Genomic DNA, 20,734 nt, shown 5'->3' on the forward strand with positions numbered 1-20,734 from the left:
ATCTGAAACGCACCTCGCAGTCACTTTTCGTAATCTATGACGACACAATGGTCTTGATCGAAATAGCATCAATTTTCTATAAAGATGAAGGCAAGAAGATGTTTAAATAACTTCTACACAGCTGCACGTGCATCTGGCGTTCTATCCGAGGTGATTATTGTACGTAATCGTTTCGGTATCAACTTTCAAAAGGGCTGGAAAACCTGTGCGCCATAACGTACACTGGGATTCGGGAGGCTTATAGTGGAGAAAATTTCGCCTTACATGTACAGGGCGCCAAGGCTAACAAGGACGTGGGGCTCGGTGTCAGCTTCACAGCTATCGGAATCAGTGAACGTGGTAGCACGCTGGAATCCCTCCTCAACATGGCCGCCCAGCTTGCGAGCTTCGTGCACACGATGAACGTGTCAGCCATGGGCATCCTGAACTACCCGTGTCACCTTGGCCTAAGTACCAGTGGCCTGGCGCCGACGTTCCAGGCATTTATTGTTTTGTATTTCTCATTGCTACGTGTGTCTGCGGCTCTCTATACCCTTATACCGTGACTGCGTAGCGGTAAAAGATCATGAAAAATTTAATGATGCGAAAGACTATAAAAGAAAAACTATCGAAGAAAGTGTGACCAAATCGAAACAACTTTAATGCCCAGTCAAGTAAGCGTATGTGCGTGAATAGAAATGCTCTTGGTATAACGTATTGTAGACATCGTAGGGCCAACTAAGTTCTGTGCAAATGACAGTACGTTAGGAAAATTTTTACACACATTCTAGATAAACAAAAAGATAGCAAACAAAGACGCACGCACGTGCGCACACACACACACACACACACGCGCGCACGCACGCACGCACGCACACACACACACACACGCACACACACACACACGCACACACACGCACACACACACACACGCACACACACGCACACACACACACACACACACACACACACACACACACACACACACACACACACCACACCACACCACACCACACCACACCACACCACACACACACCACACCACACACACACCACACCACACCACACCACACCACACCACACCACACCACACCACACCACACCACACACCACACACCACACACCACACACCACACACACACCACACCACACCACACGCACACCACACACACACCACACACACACCACACGCACACACGCACACACACACACACGTAATGACAAGCACGATTGGTCGTTTACCGAACATGATAATACATTCCCCATTGACAAATGTATTGTCGAATGAAGTGATTGAGTAGCATCAGGGAACGCCTACATGAAGCAATACAGACACTCGAACGTTATCGAATTGCCGAACTTCATTGCATGTATTTTGTCTGCCTTGGTCCGTACTTAAGTGCACTGTTCGCAGCTGCTGTGTAATATATTACCAATAAACCCAAGTCATAACGCATACACAGAGACTGATCCATAAGTCGATAATTAATCACGCTATGAACACAGCTATTAAAAGTAAAGTGAATTTGGGTAACTTAGAAGCAACGTTAACGAGCTCTGCTAGCTAAAAACGTTGCAAGCGTTCGCGAACACTCGCGCACACAGCAATCTGACGTTTACCGCACCTGAATGTTCTAACCATTAATGATGTAATATTAATGTCCTTGTCATCTACACCATCATTGAGAGCTACGTTTTCAGCGGCGACCATACAGGCCCTTTGTTTTACGCGGACTAAACTCCTATAGACATCTGCGAACTGAGACGACTAAACCAAAACCCCGAACACCTGCGACTGTGAGAATCTATTGAACATCGGAACTCGTGCATAACCACATGATATCTCAGCCACTGAAGCATCATAGCTATTTCATCTATGTGAGAACAACTTAGTTAAGCGTTTGCAGATGTCGAATTTGAGCACTGGTACATTGTACTTAGTATTTGGTTTTCTTTATAATATCATTCACAGTGGCGGTATTGGTGCTTTTGCTAGATGGAAACTGATCATACCTATACCTTGCACAATGGTGGAATTAGCTCGCCTCTTTTATTTAGACATATATCGCGTAGCTTCTGCTTTACCCCTTTATTGGCCAGTGTTACCTACCGGCAATATACCAGAAAACTACGCTGCGCGCTAAGTTCCCGTATTGAATACGAAGTTCCTGGTTATATGTTTTCGGCTAACACTGAATGACAGGCAGCAAGTGTCCTTGTTTGGTATAGAGCAGGAATATAGGCCGACGAAGAAGAACCTTGACGCGCCACTCGCTTTCTTTTTTAAGCACGGGCAGAAGAGACAGACCGATGCAAGACCGATGCAAGATGCCCTACGGCAGTGGTGTGACACGCATGAAGTAGAGCAAACGAAATGTACACCTATGGTTCATATACAATGAAAGCTGTCTGTACAAATCCCTTCCCGCTCCAAAAAATAAAAGAACCATAGGTGGCTTGTGTTGAAGACCACCTCCAGTTTCGTGCCTAGGGTTTCCGCCTACTGCTGATGAAGTTTCCGAAAAATATTTTTTTTAATTTGCAATAATTATGTTTATTCTCGATGCAGTTTGCCCATTGAAGTAGAAAATAAAAGAAATGTCCTTGGGGCATTCATATGTGCCGCAATAAAAGGATTAAAAGCAGCTTAGTTTACTATGGCCAATTAAACCGAGCCATGCCCTTCATTGCGGCTTCTCTTTGTTTTCCTGCCTCTTGCACTACTTTTTAAAGGGGTATTAAACAAAAAAATATTTTGCGCTGTATTACAAAAAAAAAAAAAACCGTCTACTATAGCACAAAGCCCCACTTACCATGAGGAACCCGCGGTGGTTGCTCAGTGGCTTTGGCATTGCGCTGCTAAGCACGAGGTCGGGAGATCAAATCCCGGCTGCGGCAGCCTCGTTTAGATGGGAACAAAATGCAAAATCGGCCGTATTCCGTGCACTCGGTGCACGTTAAAGAACCCCAGGTTGTCAAAATTAACCGGGAGCCCCCAACGCGGCTTGCCTCCTAATTATACTGTGGTTTCGGAACGTAGGACCCAGGAATCTAACTTAAATAATTACCACGAGAAAAGGCCGGATGAGCCAAGAAAGACGCTGTAACCAAAGATTGGTGGTGACGCCATTTAGGAATTTCCACGCAAGCTCGGTGTGACGTCATGGGTTTTGGCTGCGTCTCCTCGAGAATAGTCGACTTGCAATCTTCGAAGACCGACTGCAGTATATTCTATATTCTAGAAGAGCCAAGGACTAACATTGGCAAGTTTGCAAAAAGGTTTTAGTGAGCTACAACTACGCAAATGCGAGTATATATATATATATATATATATATATATATATATATATATATATATATATATATATATATATATATATATATATATATATATATATATATATATATATATATATATATATATATATATATATATGTAGCACTTTGAAATTTGTGACGTCAGGGTGTCCTATCGATGATGGGGTTCCGGAGTGAAATTCAATAAGTTAAATTTGGACCTTAATTTTATTCTTCTAGTAATCATCTACCAGGGGGAAACCAACAAAAGCGGAGTTTTTGCAGAATACTTTATCAACCTAAAGTTATATTGCCTCAGAGAGCTCTCCACATGCCAGTTACGAGCACTCTCGTGAAGTACTCTTCCAAGCGCTGAAGCCCCTAGGCATTACTCATCGCATCGCCATTAGAAGAGCGCCAGCAACGCTTCGCGCATGGCGATACAGCGCGTGTCTCCCGTGCACGCGCACACGGCAGCGTCCGAGTCTCCCGTCCAATGAGAAGCCACGGCGTGTCTGCTGGCCTTCGGGGCGCGTGAAAAGTGCGTTCGGCGTGGTGACGCTGCTGACTGTGGAATACGCTCCTGTTAACTCTTCTTTGAAATGGTGTGAATGCTTAATATTGAGTTTCCGGGCACAAGTTCGCCCAAAATAAACCAGTTTGTTTAGTCTGCTTCATTGAATAGTTCTACAATATAGTGTTTCCTCTGCAGTGTCTATATAAAATAATTGGTCCAGGGTTCTTACGCTTCCGGGGGATCAGGTACAAAGAAATCGTTTGCTACTTTCGTTGCAAACTGCAGTGACGCAGCGCACTTCGTACTCATGCACTTCTCGTTGCTAAGCAGCGTGGTCGATCTTAAGACACTTCAAGTCTGTTCGAGCAACGCAGTCAATGCGACAGGCGGCATCTGACGACATGGAACATGTTTACGAATTGAACAAAACTTGTCAAGTACCGTACCAGGCTTAGCAGGCTCCATCTCAAAGCGGATGTGGGTCGCTATGGTGGTGGCTCGCTCCACATGCTCGTTGATTGCCGATGCGCGCGTGCCATATTGCAATTTTTTTTTTCAACGTCAAGCATCTAATTTTAGTGTTACATAAACACCCCCAGCTTTTGAAATTTGCGTGAAAGATTTGTTAACAGAGTCCTAAAACAGATGAACGCTCTTCAACAGAGTACCGACAAGGTCTAAAGGGTCCCATTTGCGGACGCTTAAGGAGTTGCCTAATGCATTACACCGTTCTGCGCATCCCTCCTCAGGTGTTGAAAGACAAGCAAATGATTAGGAAAAGAAATACACACAATTATGTCGCTGCACACTTACTAAAATTCATTTGCAGGATTTCGGCAGGTATTGAATAAGCAATTCGTATATGGTTATTACTTATAAAGGTGGGCAATTCTCAACGTTTTCGAATAGAGATCTAATACGAATTGAATGGGAATAGTAAGTATCGAGCATCGAATCAAATATCGCATAGGTAAACGAAGACGCATATATTTAGGGCAAGAATATACCACGCTTGTACTGACTAGTGAAAAAAAAAACTTATCACGGACAACTATGATGAGTTTAAACACAAGGTCGGTAATTGTCATTAAAAGATCAGCTCGAATAGTATCTCAAGATCTTTCGAGCCTTGTTGTAAACAAGCACTGTAAGAGTTCCCGTATGGCTACTTTTCAAAAACGCTAAGTAAATTGTTTTTGAATCAAGATCAGAAGTTGTGGAAAAAGTAAAGAAAAAGCTGAAGGACTTCTGTATCGTATACACATGTTAAACGGCCCACTGCAAGGAAAACCATAACCCAGAAGATAGAACTGCTACATGAATAGGCTGCAACAAACAATAATTGATATACTTGTAAAAGCAACAATCACAGGTTGTCGTGTAAGCTTGCACTAAGAAACCGAGAATAAAGCTTGCATTAGCTATTTTGTTTCTGTAATGTACGAATGCTTCTGTTGTTGAATCATTTTCGGTAAATTGCGATACTTACTTTAGCAGACGGATAGCAGGAACAATTTTAACCGAGGATTGTAGCCAAATACATGGTGAGATTAGATATTCGAAGATAAGGAATCGTTCAATTTCGAATACGAATAGTTTAGTTAGTGTGTAGTATTCGACTCATATTCGAAACTGCTAATATTCGTCCTCTCCTGATATTAATTTTATATGCTGCTTATAGCAAAAATAAGAACCAATGAACTACGCGCTCAATGAGCTTTGCTTCATGCATGTTGTCTGAATGGTCAAGGCCACAGAGAAAGACAAAAATCTAACCTCGAAATAAAGTAGGCTCCACCTGTATGGTCAGTCTATGTGCAGTGAAAATGTGCGCGTATAAGGTAGCGAGGCGCTATGCTGACTGCGTGATGAGGTGCGCGATTGTTTCTTTTTTGTTATTTTATTGCAGGCTTTTGCCAAGGCTCTGGCACGACAGCATTACACGGAGCCCATGACGTTCTTGGGCGTATGGATGTACAAGGGAGAGATTGCTCGGGAGTTTGCGTCTGAAGTGACCAATGTGACGTGAGCAAGACTTCATCTAGTCATTGCTTCTCTAAGTTGAAAGATACAAAAACAAAAGCGCCACTCACATTTTTCTCAAATCTTTACTAATCAAATGAAAAACTTGGTGGAGCCAATTTCCAAGTGGGAAACAAATGCGGCGGTGATACGTCAGTAAACAATGTAGCAACCATCCGAAGTGCAATCTCGCACTAATACGCTCGTCGTAAGCCGTCGCGACGTAATGTTCGGCCAGAGCCACGTCGCGTTTGTGCAGAGAGATGTGCGGTTATGTCTGTCGTGAAAAAAATATGCAGAGCCAACGAACATTTTCGATTCTTATGTGAAGCGAAGCTTTGGAGAAGTGCTTAATTAAGTGCTATACACTTGATCATTTCATTCTTTCGTTTCTGGCGTAAAGGAAACTTGCGCTCGCTCGCGTTCTATCGCGCAGCCGTGCTGCCCAATGTGACACCTGCGGCGATCATTCCAAAGAGCTAGTCGTCGTTGGCTCGATGAAAGTGCACGTGTCTATGGTGGCTGAACGGTTAGAGCGTCGGACTGCTGTGCTGGATGGCTGAGGCTCGATCTCCCCGTCTGTTGCGTAATTCAATTTTATTTTAAGTATGAGCTGTTCGACAAGAGAGCAGCAGATCCCAGCAGCCACGGTTAGGAAAGCCCGGAAGGGTTGGCGAAGAAAGCTTCGCTTTAAACAGAAACACACAAAAGGTTGAGCTGAACAAATTTACCTCTGCGGCAAGTCTGAAAATTTGATTCTCTGTGACCGACAGCTGACATGCAAATTATGGTGCTGGCTCCTCCTCTTACTTATCTATTCGCACAGCACTCTCACAAGAACCCAGAAACTGCAGCATCCGCACGATGTGAACTGGCTGCCTGCTCGACCCCCTGTGAAAATGGCCATGCGTTCATTGATTGCTCCAAATGGAAAGAGCGAAGCATTTTAGAGAGTGTGCATTGTACAGACATATCGCAGTGGAGACATTGCAGGATTTTTGGCCGCGCTTTATGGACGGTGTTGAGACTGGCGTCAATATCTGGATATATGTCTCCCTGTGATTTTATGCCAATTCCACTTGATATTCAATTGCATTATGTCAGCATTGTTTAGAATTGCACAAAATGCTTAAACACCTTGTTTAGAACTATAGTTAACAAAGCTATGTGTCCTTCGTGTAATGCGAAACAAAGGTTAGGTGGAATGCAACTGCAATTTGTGACACATTTGTAGAAGAATGTGTGCAGGCCTTAGTTTGAGCATTATTTAAACGGTCATTCTTCTGACGTTTAATTACGTCCTAAGCCACTAGAAGGGCACATGCACACAGAGGTGCAAATAGTGCTAGATCTCACTATTCCTGCCATTAGGGATCATATATCTATGAAATATTCAGTCCGGCAATAAAGAAACTGATGAAACGTGACTTCAGTCAGGCGCATCGCACGATAAAAATTTCTGAGACGAATGGTGCGATCATCGGGAACTTGCACTCTGCCTCAGGAAGCAAACAATGATCGCTTACTGTACTGGTTTGTCGAGCTTGCAATACGATACTGCTGGGTCTACTTCTTTTTCTTTAATGCGAACGTTTTTGTTTGAAATTATATTCTCTTCTTTCCATTCATATTTCCAGTATTATTAAAGAGATACCGAACCATATTTGACTTGACAAATCAAAATTACGAATTAGCTAAATAACAAGCAATTGAATTATTGCATTCCTTCATTCATTTTGCGCATTTGTTTTTTAATGAACACTTGAAACCTCTCATATGTCATGGTCACTTCGTTTTGTAACTTCTCTCTAACGCGTTTATCGCCTGCCTTGGCGAACATGCGATGGAGGCGGACAGGGTTGTAGTGCCGGCGCTGCGAGCTCTATCGCCGGGCGCCAGAGTTGACGGCGGCTTATCACCCGGTCACAGCTGCGGCCAAAAACGAAGATCGTTATGCTGCTACGACCGCTTGTGCTAGAACACTCTTGGGCATCAGATTCGAGTGGCCGCTTCAACACTGGAGCTCCGGTTCAATACCGTGGCGTGGCTTGCTGGCTGCATCAATAACCTCTACGCTATACCAGTGTGCGACTCTTCAGTGGTGTGGTATACGAGTACTAAATGTCACTTGGCCAAGCTTCAGTCAAATCGAAGATGGGCATCACGGTATGCCTTGCCCGTTTAGAGTCAGTATGTTGACTATTTGAAATAAAATTTAAAAATGGACATTTTGAGACACGATGTTTTGAATCTGACGTGTAAGTGGCACACATGGAAGACATCTTACAAGAAATACGAGAAAATAAGTTCTTACACGACTAACACGTCATTTGCCTTGTAGTGAATCGTACTGCATAATATTATAGAATAATAAATAACTCACGCTCAAGTCATGGCCGAATTCTTCCTGCTCTGTGTGTGTTCACAGGTATGCAAATGCGCTCACGCGCCACTCTGTGGTATTTTTCACTTTCACCTGTCGGCGAATTGTCTGCGCTTTCGACCACAAATAGAAATCAGTGGGCACAAATGGCCTAATTACTTCTCCACTGGAATTTGATATGTGTCTTCAGTCGTACGTAGAATCCTGCGAGTATGAATGGCTTCGTCATAGTATTCAGATAATTGATTGGAATATTTGTGCTGCTACAAAGCGGACGTAGAGAAGCCTGTTTATCGCACGATCTCACTTTCCTATTTTCATTGTGCAGGCAGATCAACACGATCATCATTCAGACCCATGTATCCCCGCCGTTCCGCGCGGGACACACGTTGTGTGTAGCTCGGCCCATATGCGCGATTGCTGAGACCGACCTAATTCCCAGCTTTGTGAGTGCTTCCATTGGTTACTCTGGGAATCTGATTGATCGTGCCATTTCATTAAGTACAGCAGCTAAGAAGGCATTGTATAATATTGTGACGTATATTTAAAGGTAGTGGCGGCGTTTATTAAGAATAGCTGGCTCTTGAAAAAAACAAATCGGTTGGACATGCTCTCGAACGGGGTCCACAAAAAAAAAAAAACTCCAGTCTTAGGGGTATTTTCTCGTGTATACAACTGGCCCCATGAAACCCATGAAAAGAGTGTTTAGGTGACTAGTACACCAGTTTGAAAGGGTGGTCGCTTGTAATGGCGCCCTTTTCTCCCACAGTGTGTTCTGCCGAAGTGCACACCAGGTATTATTAATGCGAAATCATGATATGCCTCATTACGGGAAAATCCGGCGTTGTAGTCGACAGCATGACCGAATGACCATACTTCTCCAACTATGGGACAGGCCTTTGCCCTGCAGTGGGCGTAACCAGGCTGATGATGAGGATGATTTTATTCTAGAACTATCCAAGTCTTTTGAACGACCACCGAAGTAATCCTGAAGTGTTGTTCCATATGTTTATCAAAAAATAATTTAAAAGAGAAACAGTGTGCAGCCTCGGTTTGAGCTGTGGACATACGTATTGCCAGCCGGAAGTGTTGCCGTTTGACTTGTCGTCCGTCACTACCACAGCGAATAATGCAACATTTAAAGAGACCAGTAGCGCCTCTAGCGGCTCTGATAGGTTGACCGCCATGCTCTTCAGTGTTTCAGGTTATCTTTACGCTGGCACCAAGGTGATACAATTTTTGTGAAGCTAGCCGTAAGATGAGAAAGGGAGGAAGGAGAGGAGACGAAAAAGCTGTTTTTCCGCTTTACGAGCGGGGTGCACCACCTCCACAATGCATGCCGCGCTTTTATCTGCAGTTAGATTGCTCCTCATGTACCTGCAAATGTTTATTCCCACCGATACTGCATGAAACAGCGCAATACTTGCTGCTCATAATATTGCGCCGGCCCCGATTCTGCACCATAAAGCAGATGGGCCTGAAGAACTAGGACTGGCCGACGCGCTATCTATAAAACAACACCCAGCTTAAACAACTTAAACGAAGCAAACGCTGAAAAGGGAAAGGCATGGAAGGAGATAATAAAAAGGTATGTCTTCGCCACAACTTCACCACCGGGGATGCCATGTGGATGAATTAGCAGGTTGAGGTACATAGTCTACTGCGACCATATGACTTGCTCAAACAATGACTTGGTGCGATTCACCGGGAATACACTTATGGCATTTTACTTGGTTGAAATAAGTGCTCGAGCACCCTTATCTTCTTCAAGGTGTGTTTCTCGTACAAAACGCCCTTTCAGCGCCCTGAAATAATTAACGGGTGCATTAAGAATGTTTAGCTAATGAATGTACCCTTTGTGGAAACTTTCTCACATAGTAACGGTGCAAAAAAAAAATGGTGTTTCGACATCCATTTCACTCTCAAGAGTGCCATTTTCTTGCGTGTGTAGCCTGCGCATGCTTCTTTCATCTTGTCCTCGTCTGCCTGTTTGTTGCACACCGTCCACTACTGCAGGCGGCTGCTTTTTGATTCGACTTCTAATTTGATGGTGTGGTTAGGAGAAACTGCCGACTTTAGCAAAATTTATATATTTTTATGATTTTTGTAGTGAACGTGGCGATGACCTCATAATAACGATAACGTTGCGTTGTAACTTATTTGGCTGAAGATTGTGACAACATTGCACTCCAGCACTCGGCCAGTATCGGCGTTCGAATAAGTCCAAATTGGTTGAATAGATTAAATCAACTAAACAAATTAAAAAGGACATGACCAGCTGCCAAGAATATGGGCGGCTGACTTCTGCTACGTTCGAGACCTACTATGAATCGCAATACGAAGCTAGTGTGCACAGAACCACGATCGTTTTCTATTGTGATGTGGTTGATGACAACGGTGAAGGACATCAACTAAAGCACATTACGAGTTTAGGAAATGAACAGATAACTTATGTCGGTAAATCGCAGGAGGTCGCCCAACAAGCCGCATCTCTCTTTCGGTCACGAGGCGACAAGTTCCGTATTGTATTCTCGTCCACGCTCGGCGTCATGGTCTACGTTGGCCAGGCAGTTGAAAACCACCCATCGGGCCCTAACGACGGGTGCGACAGCTCCTACATGGCCGACAGGGACTTCACGTGTAGCGGAGGCACCACGTCCCTGGCTTTGGAAATGTACGACAAGGACGAAATGTACGCCTACGTTGTCTATCAAGATGGCCCCAAGCAGCACTTTGTCACCTACGAGACGCCAGGTTCCTTGCTAGAAAAGGTGATTATACACAGCCTGCCGTACTCTTGGCCTAAGGAGAATATGTACTGTGGCTAGCACTCGCGAGTTGAAGTACAGAGTGAAGTACTAATCAGATACTTCCATGTGCCGAATAATTAGGGATGCTTAAAGCGACATCAAAGAAAAAAAAATGGAGTCATACGATATTAGTAATCCGAAGCAGCAGAAGCTTGATGGGGGCGAGTTGGTGTAACGTACTTGAAGAAAAGAAATGAGTGCTACGAAGACGCGTAAATATTAGTAAATTGCCTTTCTAGAACGCATGTTCAAAGAAAAAGCCGCTCTTGCCGTGAGAAGTATGGGAAGGCAGGAAATGCGCAAAAGAACAAGAGAGCGGTGACCCTACTTTAAGTTCCCACACAAGCAGCCGCGACGTCATGGCTTTTTACGGCTTCTGGTTGGGCATAGTTAATGTTTTGGTGGGTAAATGGGGATTACACTGCATTTTAATTGAGTTAACGACTAAACTAAGCAAGTTTATATAACGTTGAATGCGCCACAATTGTGGCGCATTCTCGTATTTGGGCCGTTAACGACCCAAATAAATTGTTGTGAAATCTATAACGTTCTGGCAATGTAGTTTCGGCGCAAAATTCGAGAACGAAGGTTTCGCATTCAATTGATCTGCTGTCGTAATCAACTCAACCTCTTATGGCAAGGTTAACAAAACGCCCTTTGAAACAAAACGGACTTCTGATACACAATACTTTACCAGTGTAAACTCATTTGATGTTTCTGTTCAGTGTTCCTTTATTGCATGACCACGGCAAAGTATAATAACGAAAATCCTTGTTCACTCACTTACCATGGAAATTATTCCAGCGTGTGTCAGTAAAAAAAAAAAAAAGGAAACCCTGTTCACTAGATGTCCGCTCAAATGAACCAGACCCCGAACAGGTCGTGTCTTCAGTCGTGTCTTCACACAGTCCAACCCGACAACAGTTGCGCGAAATTCTTGCGAATTACGTACATAGTGGCAGTTTTCAAGAAAACAGAGCACACAGACGAACGCAAAGGCCGCTTTTTAATCCTTCATTGCTTGCAAAGAACCACCGATGCGATGTGAGCACGTTTACGTGTACGCATACTTTGTGATGCATATCGGACTTATCCCTTTTACGTAACACACAGGAAATGCAGGGACCGACTACAATGAACAAAAAAGCAGCGGGAAAGGTAGCGGAGTGCCGTTGCTTCTTTTATTCCAATCGGCCTGTCTCTTTGCTCTGTGTTACTTAAAATGAATCGACACCTACTCACCCAAATGTCAGTTCCCTTAAGCTGAAATTATATTACCTACTGCGAGCAGGAAGGCTGGAGCAGCTACCTAACGCGCATGCAAACCTATACCGTTCAGGTTTGGTACTAACGTGGCTAACTGGTCGTGCCTTGCAGTGTATGAAAAGAAGTTTTGATCTGATTATTTTTTTTGCAGTATTCATGCAAGCGCGTTCGCCACTGTGTCTACAACGGCTGACGCTTCATGTTCATTGGCTGATCTTTTATTTAACTTGAGTGAACAGGTAATGAACGAAATTAACATCAAGTAGGGATGGCGTGATATTATACGAATTTTCTGGTATAGTACGCCGCGCGCCGAGAATAATGTATCGTATATGGCCCGACATCCCCAGGCCAGAAAGCAGTGGTACTGCCAACAAATGCAAATTTTGTCGTAGATTATCTTTATATTGCATTGGGGGCTTTCGCATAGCTAAATAAAATGATTATCGCACACATTTGACCCTCTGTCTTGTTGTTTTGTTATGTTGAATCAGATTTAGAAATTATTCATTTCCCTCTATTTAAAATCTAAAAGTGCTGAAAGAAATAGAAAGGCATATGAAAGCTTCGAAACATTATCAGAGCATTTTATAACATTTACCGCATCAGAGGAGTGCATTTACTTTGAGGGAATGGGCGGTACGTACACATTTATCGACATTGTGACTTTCTCCATACTTATACTTATTGCCTAAACAACACATTGCGAAAACAGCTGAAACATCGGTATCAAACCTAATCTGCGCGTGAAAAAAAGCCTGGAAGACTATTAAAAAGATATCAGACGGCAATATGGAAGTTACTGACGCAAGTTACTGCTACGAAATTATTGTTCTTATTCTAGGAGATGCGATAGGATTATTATAATAGCGCAATGACAAATATATACATTGATTATCACACTAATTAGATGTTTTTGCTCAATATTTATAAACCTTTCACAATGCCGCTGCGTGGGTGCTACCCTCTTTGAACACGTGACCAAGCCCTCATTGCGCGCTTTCTGGCTTCACCATTCTCTAAGCGGACGACTTGCTGAGCAAATTCAGAAAAGCGCTGTTCCCTTTTGCTGGGTGAATGATTATTCTCCATTGATGTAACGCTTTCTACCGGAAGCGCGAATAGAACTTTATTGCTGATAATTTACACACGCCCTTATTTTAGCCGGATGGAGGTGAGAGAACACTGCAAATCGGCTCGTGCGTGTCCTCCAATAAAGTGATACCCAATTACGCCTACTTCTTTTTCTCGGGACAGCGGATTGCTCTTACCACCTGAGTCTACTGATTAATCTGCCATGCTGGGGGTTATGCGCGAGCAATCTGTCGATAATATCGCCTTTCAGTGACATTGAAAACATCTCTCCGTCGTTTTCGCTGTCTCTCACAGTCACTGGTTGTTCTGAACAAGCAAGAAACTGATAGTGCCTGGCGATGCATAAGCAGCCAGAACATATATACGATTACACATGTATGTCCACTTAGCCACGATCTGGTTATGTTAGCTTATCGTTCACCGAGTTAGTAACTCTAATAATAAGTGGTTACAAGTAAATAAAATTTTGCGCCCAACGTACCTTGGTGTTTTGCGCTCCAACGCAGCTGCATGGTTAAAAAAGTTTCGTTAGGCTTTGCATGCTCGGAAGAAACTTTGCAGTGAAACAACGGCTTTTTTTAAAATTCATGTATATACTTGCCACAACGCATCATAGTGTGTTTACGTGGGAGACGCTTTCGGTTTCTCATGGCTGGATTTGCAATCCACTGCAGTTACCCCTACATACCGGCTCTCATTACCCATTTGTTAATGAAGTGCTCATTAGCGGATGCGAAATCTTCGTTAAAAAGCACGAACAGTGTGCCGACATCAATAGTGCATCTACGAAAGTACATTCCTTGCACATAGCTCACTCTCGCTTGTAACTGTGCGTGTCGCGTGCGTATCGGCGCTAAGCATTCTTTTTTTCAACGATTACTAGCCTAATTTCTAAACGTGCTCATTCGTCTAGACACAGAATCATTTATCTGCTAAAAAAGCACTGTCCACACAACACGCATTCTCCCGTTTTCCCTTATTGGTATACATACTATACAGGGTGCGCTGATATCGCATTCTGTCGGATGATACCTTTATATACGCAATGTGTTTTCATATCCAGTCAATCGGTTTAGTCCGATCCGCCAGAAAAGGGGTGCTCTTAAATTGCCTGCCACGACGCGCCACGCACTGGCAAGTTTAACTGTGTGATTTTAATTTGTTGCTTTCCCATCCTCACTAATCGCCCGATGCAATTGCAGATGAATCTATACATCGAAACGCTTTCCGACGGCTGGGCGTTCTTCGAGGCACATCGTGACAGCGCCCAGAGCTGCGCCGATTACGAGCACTTCCAGCGTCTGGAAACGGTGCAGTTTACTGCACGTAATCGCAGTCGAAGCCACCGTAAGTGATGCGGGAACACCTGGCAGTGTGCGACCGCGTGGAGGCCACCGCTGGTTATCACTAGTGCGCACATGTGTGGCCTGTGCCGTTCGCGCTGCCAGCTGCACGACGACCGAGGGGTGCACATCCGCTCTCTCGCAGCTGCAGTGTATGTAGCTACGCGGCAATAAACGATTGCACTCCGTTACTCGCGTGCTTCAATTGAGCATGGACGAGAGTGATTAGCCAACGCTGTTGCATTTCGGGTAACGAGAATGCAGCAGAGGTTATTTCATAGAATGGTAGAACCCTTCGGTGCTCTCGGAGATTGCTTGGGGGGAAATCAAGGAGCACCCGAATTCCTCAGAACTTCTGAACGACTGCAAGAAGACTCAGTGCAGTAAGGAGCATGGAGGTTGCGCGGAACAACAGACGTGTGCTGTTGGCAACGGCATCGGTTTGGCAGAACATAGCGAGACGCGTTCGATATGCGATATTTCAGCGAGGCGTTCACTGAATGCCGTCCAATATTTAAAACAAGTAGGTATACGGATTTGCTTGTCTTCTCCTAACCATTCTACCCTATATAGCAAGTTAATTCTATGTGACGGCTCCTCCTGGTAAACACTTGACGATAATGGTCATAATGCTGATGATGACGATCCTTCAGAGCACGTACCCACATTAATGAGTGGGTGTAGAGTTTGTTGGTTGTATACGAACAGATAGCTGCAGTAACGAGTGAAGAACTGGGAAAGATAAGCTGGGAAGAAAACAGTAATCTGTGCTATTGGGAAGTTAGACCGGAATAATGAAGGATAACCATTAAAAGAAGAAAGAAAAGATCCATTGAACAATTTACACTGAAGGAATTTAGAACTGCCTCAGGAAAGCAGGAATTGCCATGGTAAACGCTTTGCTTTATTGTATAATATCGCGCACAAGGTTAAACACATCCCTTTGGCTGAAGCCCATAATGCCTGGGCCCAAAACGAGTAATTCTTTAGATCCGCAAATCTTTTTTGATTCATTTAATCATCCGTATTTGCCTGCGTTACGCGACGGTGACGGCCTCACTTCGTCGAAATGGGAGGCTGCCCCAGGCAGCCCCGATCTTGACGGACAGCTATGGGCTGTCCATCGGGCCTGCGACACAGCAGAGAGGCTCCGCCTTTCTGTACCGACCTGGGAGCGGCCCACTACGTGCTGACGCGCGTTCCGAAGGCCCAGAATAAGGTTTTACCATACCCTACCACACCATACCCCTGTATGCCCTTCGGCATGGACCCTCGCATTAAAAAAAAGAGTAATATTAAAGAAGAAGAAGAAGAACAAAACTTTATTAGTAGAAAGAACTGCGTTGCCCCTAAAACGGGGTAACGCCGTGTGGTCGGGCCCCTATTCCAAGGCACCGCTGGCCCTCGCCATCCTTTCTGCCCTCCGGACGAGCCTGAGCTGATCCCCGAGGGCGGAGCTGGATAGCAATGCCTCCCACCTTGCTCTCGTGCTATTATCTTCTTGTTCTTCTGTGTGAGCTGTGCACTCCCATGTGATGTGGTAGAGCGTTGGTGTGCTCCCACACCACGGGCATATGTCCTTGTATGCTGTTGGGTAGTATATGTGCAATTTATGTAGGTTTATGTATGTGTCCGTTTGGAGCCTGCGTAACGTCGCTGAGTCCACGGCTGAAAGGTTCCTATGCGGCGCTGGGTAGAGCCTTCTGAATTCCCTGTATTGTTGCAAGATCGCTTTATAATTTGGATCGATGGGTGTCGGGTCCTCTACGATGTTGCCATGGGCAGCTCGGCAATTAGTGAAACCTCGAGCCGCCTCATCTGCATGGAGGTTCCCAGTAACACCCTCGTGTCCCGGGGCCCATGTTATCGTTTGGGTATACCTGATGTCAAGGTCTCTGTTGATTTCGGTAAGTATCCGGCGTGCCTTCGCGCCGATTTGTCCCCTCTGATAGTTCCTACATGCGGCCTGAGAATCCGTGACTATTGTTAGTGGAGTATTGCGCTCTATGCCTTCTCTTATAGCTAAGGCGATGGCTATCTCTTCGGCTTCTAAAATGGTTGCTCGGGAAACCGAAGCACAGGCCGTGATTTTCCCTTTACGGTTTACGACAACTGCCACCATGTTCTTTGCGTTGGCCTGATATGGTGAAGCATCCGTGAATCGTGCAGTGTCCAAGTATTTTGTAGTTTTGTCTATGTATTCCGCTCTAGCTTTTCTCCTTCCTGCGTGTAATGTCGGATCCATGTTTTGTGGTATTGGTGATACCCCATATAAAGCTCTAATCTGGCAGGGTAGACCTTTGGCGTTTTGATGTATTTGTATGCATTCTCCAAGGCCGATTCTTTGAAGAAGAGCTCTGCCAACTGTGGTTTGCGCCAATCGACTCCTCTGCGCTATGAGTTGGGCTTCAGCCAGCTCATCAAATGTATTGTGGAGGCCGAGGGCTAGAAGTTTCTCATTTGAAGTGTTGCGTGGCAACCTCAGGGCTGTCTTATATGCCATCCTTATTATTTTATCAGCCTTTTCTTCTTCCTCCCTGTTCATGGTATGGTAAGGTAGGGAGTACATTAGTCTGCTAATGACCAGGCTTTTCACAAGTCTGAGGGTGTCTTGTTCCCCCATTCCTGTCCGATTATGAGCCACACGGGCTATCATCCGGTTAATTTGTTGCGTTGTTTTTCTGATCGTGTTTAAAGTGTGTAAACATCTGACATTAGACTGCAGCCACATCCCCAACACTCTCCTCTCAGGAATAATTTTCCCTTCCAGCCTGATCTCGAGTTTGAGTCTCGGGTCAGTTCTTTGTTTTTTGGTTTTTGTGAGGCGAATGAGTTCTGACTTCTCCGCAGAGCACTGCAGTCCTCTTTGTTGCGTATAGTTTTCTATTATATTGGCTGCCCGTTGGAGCTTTTCCTCCTTCTCTCCCAAGTTGCCCTTGGTTCTCCATATCGTTATATCATCCGCGAACAGGGAATGACGGACGTCGGGGATTTCTTGGAGTTTTTTAGCTAGTCCAATCATGGCTATGTTGAAGAGTGTAGGCGAAATCACCGCACCCTGTGGCGTTCCTTTGTTAGGAGGATGGATGACTTCAGATTGATCGTTTCCTACTTTGATAACAGCTGTTCTCTGGTTGAGGAAGCTTCGGATGTATTGGTACGTCCTTTGACCGCAGCTGGTCTCTGCAAGTCCATCCAGTATCCCTTTGTGACTTACGTTGTCGAAGGCCCCTTTTATGTCGACAGCCATGACAATGTGTTCTCCTGCCTTGGGGACGTTCGTCAATACTTCCTCTTTTAAAAGCAGGAGTATGTCCTGTGTTGACAGATGTGGTCTCAATCCAAACATGGTGTCAGGCATTAAGTTGTTTTCTTCAAGATGACTTATTAAAAATATTAAAGCGCCTAAATTTATGTTCGCTTCCATGAAACGGAGCTTCAGAAAAACCTTATTCTTCGTATAGTACACTGCCAGCAGAAAAAATAATAGTGAATAATAAATTTAATTTCTTAGGAAAAATTTTACCGCTGGGTGCGTTATTTTATGCCTCTTCTTTCTTCATCAGCATGAGTGATAGATCCTCCTGAGTGTGTGTTTTCAGGTTTATTGAAAGCTGTGGCAAACGTACCGTGTCAGCGTCCCTGTGCATATTTATTTCTGAGCTGCAATGTCAGGAAAATAAACAAAACTTAAGATTTTCGCCTTTGCAATGAATTTAAGCAGTAAATAAAAATACACTTTTTTACAAGATCTAACACGTTTAAAGAGGCGTAATGCAGCGTTAAATACGGGAACTCAGCCTTAGGTGGCAGAAACATGTCGAGTGAATAACGGATTATCTTAAAAATCTGAAGATGTCTTAAAAACATATCTTAAACAGGCTATACAGGCTATATACAGGCTATATACAGGCTACCAATATTATTAAATATGCCAAATAATAGAAAACACTGAGCCTGAATATATTACCTTTGGTGATCCACGTGCTCATTACACTACATCCTATTCCACATCTTAGTTTCCAATTTTCCCACTTTTCGTTTGATTCCTTAGTTCTTGACTTGCTGTGCTCGTACACTGAGATTATATCATGGGTATGCGTGTGCGATTCTAAATAAAAGAAAAATCTAATTCAATTTGTACAAAGCTGTGCTTCCTATTCCATTGAGTATATTTTGTACTTGCGACTATGTTGAAATTGCCAGTGCGGGATCCTACTTCCTTTTCAACCTGTCAAACTGACAGCTTTTACAGCGAAGCTGTCTATGGCTAGGATCCGAAGATTTCTTCGCGTTCGTAACGTCGACAGAAAATCCACCTGGGCCGATCCCGGCGGCAGTGCAGGGCTATGATCAATCACTCGTAGCCCCGTAAAGCACAGGCGTCAAACGCACATACAACACAGCTTTTGTTTCATTGCGAAACACACAAATGAAAAAAAAGCCGTCAAACCACATGATTGGCGACGAGCCGCTCGCACTTCCGCGTCGATCAACGTACGTTGCCGCTGTTCCCTCGCCTGTGGTCGTTGTCAGAGACATTAATGTAGACATCTTAAAACTGGACACAAAGCAGTGGTTCACCCACTTCATGGAAGAGTTTGGCCTCGGTTACTTCAGCGATCCGAGTCAACCAACCACCATAGATGCATAACGACCACAAAGTGGTTATAACAGTCATCTCAAGGTAACAAATAAACTACAGGTTTTGTAAACTGCGTTGAAACGTGTCTTTGTGTCATCTGTCACATTGAAGAGCAATGTGCGTAATGGGCGCACATCGTTCGATTGGTGTTTGACGGATTGCCCTACACTAGGCTCAGCTTATCTGTAGTTTCGCTGACCTTCACAGGTGTGGATTGGCGGTGATTTAGAGGGCAACTCTTAGGCGCCCGTCCCTGCGGCGAGCGTCGGCGTAACCGAGCGAACGAGCAAAACGTGACAGAGCGAACGTGGAGCGGAAGATGAAATCCGCGAGCTGTGAAGGGCTGAGACCGATGAGAGCGGCCCCTTCGGCGACGTGCGCGCGGGAAATTGGTGCCATGGGGACCCGTCCGACCGTTCGATGCGTGCTCGTATCTGGTCTCCGTCGGACCGCTCATTTCGTGCTATCGTCTGCTCGCGCCAACTCTTGCTCGCGCTTGTTTGATTTGCTTGGTTTGGTCTCGTACGCGCTTGTTTCGATTGTCATGGTAATAATAATATTATGGGGTTTTACGTGCCAAAACCACTTTCTGATTATGAGGCACGCCGTAGTGGAGGACTCCGGAAATTTCGACCACCTGGGGTTCTTTAACGTGCACCTAAATCTAAGTACACGGGTGTTTTCGCATTTCGCCCCCATCGAAATGCGGCCGCCCTGGCCGGGATTCGATCCCGCGACCTCGTGCTCAGCAGCCTAACACCATAGCCACTGAGCAACCACGGCGGGTGATTGTCATGGTTTGCCCCGCGCCCGCTATAGCGAAATGAAAACACTACAGAGCTGCGTTTAAAATTTCGCATTACGGAGCATCGTAATCGTCGGTGAATGTTTCTGCTGTAGTACATTATTATTATTATTATTATTATTATTATTATTATTATTATTATTATTATTATTATTATTATTATTATTATTATTATTATTATTATTATTATTATTATTCATGAACTTTGGGCTAGCACCTTGTTTTCCGTAGAATTTAGCTCATTTTCTACCGATTTCAGGGAGAGCAGTTAGCGACAGAAGAAACATCCGCTTTAGTGACTCTTTCAATGCAGTGCCTGTGGTGATGTTACTTCAGTTATTTCTTTCTGCACTCTCATAAAGTAACGGATGTATTTTTGCAAGATGGGCTCCCAATTAGACCTGCTTGGGGAATGAACTGCTGACGGGCATTGACTTTACATATAAGTAACTCTATCAAGGCTTTGCATGAGAAGATCCATATTGAAAGAAAAATATTTTTTTTGCGCCTTTGTCTATAAATAAAATGTTCATGCACCGGCACCTGTATCGGACGTATCTATTTAGTATTAA

General features: G+C 44.4%; 1 protein-coding gene across 3 annotated transcripts in view; it reads left to right on the forward strand.

The window, feature by feature from the left end:
• LOC142582611 (acetylgalactosaminyl-O-glycosyl-glycoprotein beta-1,3-N-acetylglucosaminyltransferase-like) overlaps window positions 1–20,734 on the forward strand; it is a 102,938-nt gene that overhangs the window by 16,477 nt on the left and 65,727 nt on the right. For 2 of the 3 annotated variants that reach the window (XM_075692500.1, XM_075692501.1), the window contains 4 exons: window positions 5,703–5,818; window positions 8,527–8,644; window positions 10,667–10,969; window positions 14,572–14,716. In XM_075692500.1, coding sequence (XP_075548615.1) covers window positions 5,703–5,818; window positions 8,527–8,644; window positions 10,667–10,969; window positions 14,572–14,716 — 682 coding nt within the window. Of the gene's footprint in view, window positions 1–5,702; window positions 5,819–8,526; window positions 8,645–10,666; window positions 10,970–14,571; window positions 14,717–20,734 lie in introns of those variants that run through there. The other variant, XM_075692502.1, reaches the window with a different exon arrangement.

The sequence above is a fragment of the Dermacentor variabilis genome, chromosome 5 (assembly GCF_050947875.1).
Source record: "Dermacentor variabilis isolate Ectoservices chromosome 5, ASM5094787v1, whole genome shotgun sequence".
NCBI classification, from domain to species: domain Eukaryota; kingdom Metazoa; phylum Arthropoda; class Arachnida; order Ixodida; family Ixodidae; genus Dermacentor; species Dermacentor variabilis.